Consider the following 7,611-nt stretch of genomic DNA (forward strand, 5'->3'; position numbering starts at 1 on the left):
TTGGGAGAGCACTAATGAGAGGTCTAGATGATTCCTCCTTAGCCTATAAAAGGAGAGTCATTTTCTCATTCCAAGCATCTCATCCATCTCAAACATCCATCTTCCAAGTAAAGAAGAGTGTCCACTCCAAGTTGAGAGTGTAGAGTAGTTGGTAGCAAAACAAGTGTGAGAGAGGGTTTCCTTCAAGTAGTGTTCTTGAAGTTGTGTATCTCGTGTACCCATTATTTCATAGTGGAAGTTCTTGTTATTGCTGTCCCGTGGACGTAGACACATTGCCGAACCACGTTATATCTGGTGTTCCCTTTCCTCTATCTTTTACATCTTTGCATATTTATCCTTTGTGTGGTTTGAGTTGTTACTTCCATTATATTATTTTTCCCAACAAAAAGATGATCCAGTATCAAAATGCTTGGACTTGTTTGAGGGAAGAAGAATTCATTAGGAAAAACGATAATAATTTCACTTCTGGAAGCTCAATTACGTTGTTCTGCAAATAATTAAGCCAATAACGGCCGTGTGGAAGGCCAACTACAGCCCAGCGAGCCAGTGAACTATAGAATTGGCCTCCCCTGAATCGAAACAGCGTACTAGAAATGGAAGATTACTAAGCCTGATCATAGCTCAACCCAATGCGCAAACACAAGTGATCTAATCCCTCCCGAATCCAGAGTCTGTGGCGTAAGGCGAGAACATATGTTACTTTCGACGAACATCATAAACAACCAATCAGTCACATAGGAAGAACGATTTTGAAGATTGCAAATTTATATTCAAAAAGTCTTTTTAATGATCGACTTGCTCGCAAATATCTTTGTTCTCGTCCTACATCACAGACTCGGGAGGGGGTTAAATCACTTCTGAAAGGGCCAATACCAGCAATTCCACTATACGCAGCCTATTTGAATAAAAAATTTTAGTCTTCGAATCGTTCTTAATATGATGGTACTTTTTTCTTTTTCAATTTCTTTGTTGAAAATGACTCGGTTCTCGTCTTCCATCAGTCTGATTCAATATAATGAGGCTAGGACCATCACCATGATCCACAGCCAACTGAACTTCCACTTGAGGGGGAGATCAGAAGTCATCTGTGCATATCTCATAGTAGCTGAAATGAAAAGTTGTAATCCCGAAACAAGCTCCACTGATACGACTGGAAGCATAAAAATCACCATCCAGGTACCAAACCCATAGATGTGGAGCATGACTTATGATAAGCAACGTGTGTGGGACTGGGTCACTGGGATTGACGATCCTCCCAAAGCTTTAAAATCCTAGCTCTACCATCCAGGTACCAGACCCATAGATGTGGAGCATGACTCTGAGATAAGAATCTGATTAAATGATAAGCAACGTGTTTGGGACTGGGTCACTGGGATTGACGATCCTCTCCCAATCCTAGCTCGCGAGATATACTGATATACCAGATTAAAAGAGGCAACAAATGAAAAGAGGCCTCTGAGAGAATAAGCAGAATATCTGGGATAGAACATAGAAGTAGTGAGCACCATAGTGAACATATCTGTGAAAGGCAATTTTTACATATGAGAGGGACTCTCCGGTGCTGAATCAATCTGGTGATATGCTAACCTTTCCAAATAGAATTAAACAAATACGAAAGAGGAAAACATTGGGTTCTCTCTGAATTTACTAAGGTGAACGGCAGATTGTAATGTTCTAAATTGGTAGAAGTGATAAAGGAAATGATACGATCACCCAACATTGTTGGCTTCCTGAATTAAAATCAATGGTGATGTTCTCCACAAACTAAGATCAAATAACAAATAACAGAAAATAGCGAGATGTCTGAAATGCACCTGAAATAGTCGATTAATACTATTGAGTTGATATGTTAATATCCAGCAACTCATAAGGGAACTTGCTATAATCATAGCTTCAAGGCTATCCATCCAATTTACCATTCAATCAACATAATAGGGTATACAATCAAGGATTTTATATGCCTAGAAGAAAAGTACAAGAAACTAGGAGTTCCCTCATTAACTTCAATTATCAGAAAATTTATTTGAATATATAGAAAATTATTCCAAATGAAGGTTGGCATAAGAAGTTCATGAGTTTATGTACAGTCAGAGCCAACTATAAGTAATACAAGAGTACAACTCTGATTTGCCACACAATTAAAAACCGAACCTGAAGTTAAGGAAGATCATAAGATTGATAAAGTAAAAACAAATAATTCAAGCAGATAGTTGATAATCACCTCATCAATGTCAAAGGACAAAGTCGTAGTAAAAGGTGAACACTTCCTAGAGTGTAAACAGTGAAGTAGTAATACAAGGGCATTTGAGAAGGGGAAAGGGTAATAAAACAGAGGCAAAGGGCACATACAACATAGTGTTGACCAGCTGCAAAAGAGGCTTTCAGTTCAGTCTTCTCCTTCTGGGGGCACGGGAGTCTCCACTATCCATGTCTGAAACCCTTGAAGCTTCATTTCTTCTTCTGGAAGATGAAGTTGAGAGGGAAACCATAGAATCTATCTCCACAGCTGTGTCCACTTGACTCTCTGAATTTATAACAGCTTGAATACTCGAGAAAGAGTCTCTATCATCAACTGGTGGAGGCGGCTCTTGACTTCTAACTGCAGGTGTACTAGGACGGTTATGGAAATATGCCTCCACCAACCTTTCAGCAGAGCTTAATGCAGATGACAAAGAAGAAAGTGTTGCTCTATGCGATTGTGTTCTTCGGAGTAGCACCGCCTGAAGCCGGCGGTTTTCTCCTGTATCCAGGCTAGTAATATTGTCTTGCGTTAAGTCCACAACTTCAGTTGGTGCCACCTGATTTTGCTCTCTACGCAGTGCTCGAGACGTCAGAATCCTATTTAACAAGCCATTAGTTCTTTCTGATGCAGATTCCCGGGCAGAATCTTCTGTTGGCTGAACCAAATCCCGAGACAAATCAAATCTATGTTCAAGCCGTCGAATCATCTCATCCACTGGAAAAGTAAATGCACTCCTCTGCATAGTTTGCCTTAAGCTTTCAACCCGCCGTGCTTGAGGCCTAGGAGGGATCTTAAGTGTTGAGTCGTCATCTGCCTCACGAGTATTGTTTCCACGGCCATATATTGGAGTCACATTCTTGGGAGACACCTCTCCCTTACAAACAGGGCATTCCTTTGCATCGGAATGCACATGTAACCATCGGTAGATGCATGGCCAACAAAACAAATGACCACAACAAGTCAATACAGGATCCCTAGCCAAGTCCAAACATATATTACAATCAAAAAAGCTACCATCACTGCCACTGCTCTTTTCAACATCATCCTTCTCCTCCGAAGTCTCATTTTCCAAAATCCCATTGATATTTTCGCACTTCTTAGTTACATTGTTGCTTCTTTCCTCCGCAGCAACACTACCCTCCCCTGCTTGTAGTATGCTTGGAGTCCCAGAATTGACCATCAATTGATTCAACTCCGACGAAACATTATGAGCGTCAGGTAGAGGCCACCTCCGTCGAAATGTCCCAAACACTTCGGCAATTCGGTGAATAGGCTGGTCCATCCAATGATCCAAATTCACAGGCTCATTGGACATGGGGGCAGAAACCAGCTCGGGAACAGGACCCAGATTCAGGTCAAGGTTCATTGCATCAGATGTCTCCTCACCCATCACTAACTACCCCGAAAAGGGCTCACTCAATATAAAATTACAGAAACCCAGATAAAAAAAAGCCCCTAACTACACAACATAATTATTGAAAAGCCCAAAAGTACAAGAACCCTAATTTATTGCAGATATACAAACGAATCCCTAAAACAATACAAAAACCCTAAATTGAACAATAACCCAATTCAAAACCTTAATAAAATGAGAAAGCCAAGGTGGGTTTAGGTCAATGGTTCTAGACCTGGGGTAATCTAGGGTTTCAGAAGCTGATAAATAACAAAATTATCAGAAGAAGAAAATAAAAATCGAAGACCTGGGTGGCGAATTAACGCTGTTGATGATGGGTGAGGTGGAAACCGCCGGAGCTGGGTTCAGCCCGAGTCGACTCGCCATGGGTGACCCGACCCTCTTTCTCTATTAGGTGATTAGCGATCTAGTCCACAGAGAAGGGGAGAGGGAGAGAGAGAGATATGAGTGACCTCAATGAATTGAGAGAGAGAAAGAGAGAGGGAGATGATCCTTTTCGTTGGCCTCGAGACTTTTTGCGATTGTGATGAACGGCTGTGATGAGGGGGATGTGGGCCCGCAATCGTATATATCTGTGGCGGAAACTTGAGTTCTACTAGTTGGAACTTGGAAGCGAGTGTGTGTGTGGGTGTACTTTCAAATTTCAATGGGCTTTGCTTGGGCTTGTGATGTTTCTCGGGGCAGTCGTACTTGTGAATTGAGTTTTGGTTGGTTTTTTTTGTTTGTTTGTTTTTTTAGGGAGCCCTTCTAGTGATAATTCTTAAGTTGAGAACTAATTAAGGATTTTTAGGTTTATAGTTTAAAAGACCCAATTTTTTTTATCATATTTTGACACCTCATCCGTTCAGTTTTTAGATTTATATGAGCAGATCATTTCTACAAATTTTCAACTAAATTGATGTTCGTTAAGATAACAAACTAGATCAAATTAATGGACGAACCAAATCTGTCAAATATAAACCGTTCAAATTCATAATTGATAAATCACACTTATGAATGCCGTAACAATTTTCAATATAGCTGAAAATTTAAAAAAATGATCTATTCATAAATACCTATAAACTGAACGGTCAAGATGTAAATATAATATCGAAAGATGGGATAAACCGATTGTAATACCCTAGATTTTCATATCAATTTTTCTTGTATTATTTCCAGAATTAATAAGCCTTGTAAATATATATATATATATATTTATTTATAATTGGCGTCAATCTATTAAATGAAGAGGGAGGCAAAATTAAACAATAGTTTACCTACCGAAGGGTATGACATAAATTATATATTGTTAGAGACCTAGACCAAGAACTAGGGAGTAGAGACTCAACGTAAACATGCCTTTGATAACAATCAAACCGAAAATAACCAAAGAACTAAAGTATGACGCTGCTAGAGAGAGGTCCGAGCCAATCAAGCACTCTCCTTAACTTATTACCTTTGCAACCACTAGGTCGTAATAAATGAACTTATTAGAGAATATTGATTATGATTTCGTTTTTCCTTTGTATTAATAGAAATTGAAAAAGAAATGTATAAAAAACATTACAATTGAAATTGAAAGTTGAGACAAAATTATGCATTTAAGTGAACCAAAACAACTTTATTATCATTTGTTTTTTTTTTTTGAATAAGGACGATAAGCCATTTTATTGATCACCCAAAATGTAGGAATACAACATAAACATAACACACCCGCAAGGGCAACGAAAAGAGCTATGCAAAACAACCTATATGACATAAGTCATCTTAATATTGTAAACCCTAAAGTAGGCATTGCGATTAATAAATCGAAACTGTCAAAATCATTTGACATAATTGAAACAGATCCGAGAGACCCTAGACATTCAAACTAGTCCGTTTGGCCCGAAAAGACCATGACAGACTAGGCCCAACCCTAGGAAAAAAAACCTCAACATTATGAACCCAGGCCCAAGAGTGCCAAGGCCCAACTGCTAAGGGCACCCAGCAAGATGGGCACCCAAGTTGCAAGCATGCTGCTCTCGCTGCCATCTCCTCCGGCGGACGTCCCCGATGCCACCGCACCATCGACACCATCACCACACCACTGCAACAACAGAGGTCTAAAACACTGCCTCGGATCCGATAAGGTCGTTGAACCTGCCGCCTCCTCGCACCCGTCGACGAATCCACAGCCCTCTCCATCGAACTGCACTGCCGTCGCCGCTCAATCTTGACCCACGCCAATCAAAACACGCACCCAAAACTGCTCTTTGATCCCGATCGACACCGCCGTCGGCACCCAAGCTTCCTGCCTCCCCACTGAAGAGGGACTGTGCTAGGGTCGACGCAAAGATCTCCTCCGTCGCCGCCCTCGTTGCTCGCAGAATCTCTGAACCCTAGGTCACGAAACCTAGAGAGAGAGAGAAGCGGCGCTTTTCCTGTACATCATCTTACCAAGGATTTTGCTCCAGCAGTATACTTAAGAAGTTGATACGTGCGGGAACATGTTGAGATATCAATGAGTTTATAAGAGTTTAAGTCACTCTACTCATTAACTTTATTATCATTTGTTAGAACTTAATTAGGACGATCATTTTACTATTATAAATAAAAATTTAATTAATCAAATCATTAATCTGTATATATTAAGCGAAGCGGTGGGGATTACTGTTCACGGAACAGTACCCAACCCTTATGAGTCATGCTGTCACATCCCGACCCTTATATTTTTACCTTATTTACTAGCGTGATTATAATAAGAATTTTACCGTCTCGATCATTGAGTAAATAGTTTAATTGGTCCCTAGAGGGGTTTCGGGGACGATTATGTGCGGAGGATTATTCGTATGAGGAAAATACGACGACGGTAAAAATAGTAAATTTTAGCTAGTAAAAGGTAATTTTTATTCGGGTATTATTTTTCGGGGTGTTGAATTTTGGAATTATGGGTTAAAAGGGGTGTTGGGTCGGCTGGGCCGAGCCCAACCCATTTCTTCTTCTTTCTCTTCTCCCTCCCTCCCGATTTTTCTTCTCTTCTCACCCGGTTTTCCCCTCTCTACACCCAGAAGAATTTCCGGCCGTCCTCCCGCCGCCGTCCGGCCACCAACCGCCGCCACACCAGCCCAGATCGGACCCCCGTTACCTCCTCTCCCTCCCCGGCCTAGTGTCCGAGCCGGTAGTGCCGCCGAAGAGGAGAAAAAGCCGCCGGAACCGCCGACTGTCCAAGGCTTCCCTTCGCCGGAACTTCCTCCTCCGGCCACCAATCCGGGCAAGCTTGGTACGGTTTTGTAGCCCTCCTCCCGTGCAACAACCCCTCCAAGCAGCTCCCTCCCTCTTGAGCTAGGTAAGGAGAAATGTGGAGTTGAAATTTCTAGGCTTTTAAGTTGTTTTCGTTCGATTAGCCTAGTTAGGCTTGGAATTGGGTGATGTGTTGGTCATGAAAGTTGTAGAGGAGATTGAGAGGAAGATTCTGTTAAAATTTGGTAGCATTTGCAGGTCGCCGGAAAACGGCTGCCGGCCGCCGCTGCCGGCGGAGCCGCCGGCGGCGCCGTCGCCGGTTGGGAGATTTTAATGTTGTTAAATTTGGAATATTAAGGGGAGTTTATTGAAGTGAGTTATGGAATTTTTGGATGAGTTTTGGATAGGTTTATGAATTTCCGAAGTGTGGTATTTTTGGCGGGTAATTAATGTAGAATCCGGCCGTTGGATTTAAGTCGTATTTTGGAGAGGTTGTATTTACGACTGTGGAGTATGATATTTAAGTTCGGATCGTCCGATGTAAGAATATCGAAGTTAGGCAATAATGAGCGTAATTATGGCTCTCGGGTAATTTTGCCTATTTTGATTAAATATTGGATATTGGTTGGGAAATTAATATTATATTTGGAACAGAACGTGAAGAGGCTCGAGCAGACGAGACCCCAGATTGACATCAGGCTTAGGCCTAATTTGTGAGTGGACGTTTATTTTAAATAAATTGCATGCTATAGTTCAT

The 7,611-nt window shown here is 41.3% G+C and overlaps 1 protein-coding gene across 1 annotated transcript; it reads right to left on the reverse strand.

Annotated features, from left to right (window-relative positions):
- Positions 1 to 1,992: 1,992 nt before the first annotated feature.
- LOC101307075 lies at positions 1,993 to 4,126 on the reverse strand. Its single transcript, XM_004309422.1, has one exon. It carries the CDS (start codon positions 3,630 to 3,632, stop codon positions 2,382 to 2,384), a length of 1,251 nt encoding a protein of 416 aa, XP_004309470.1. The 5' UTR covers positions 3,633 to 4,126; the 3' UTR covers positions 1,993 to 2,381.
- Positions 4,127 to 7,611: the final 3,485 nt, after the last annotated feature.

This window comes from Fragaria vesca, unplaced genomic scaffold, assembly GCF_000184155.1.
Source record: "Fragaria vesca subsp. vesca unplaced genomic scaffold, FraVesHawaii_1.0 scf0512949, whole genome shotgun sequence".
In the NCBI taxonomy this organism is placed as follows: Eukaryota; Viridiplantae; Streptophyta; class Magnoliopsida; order Rosales; family Rosaceae; genus Fragaria; species Fragaria vesca.

Bases quoted from the DNA above. Each gene is read 5' to 3' on its own strand.
- LOC101307075 (XM_004309422.1), bottom strand. From the start codon at position 3,632: ATGGGTGAGGAGACATCTGATGCAATGAACCTTGACCTGAATCTGGGT.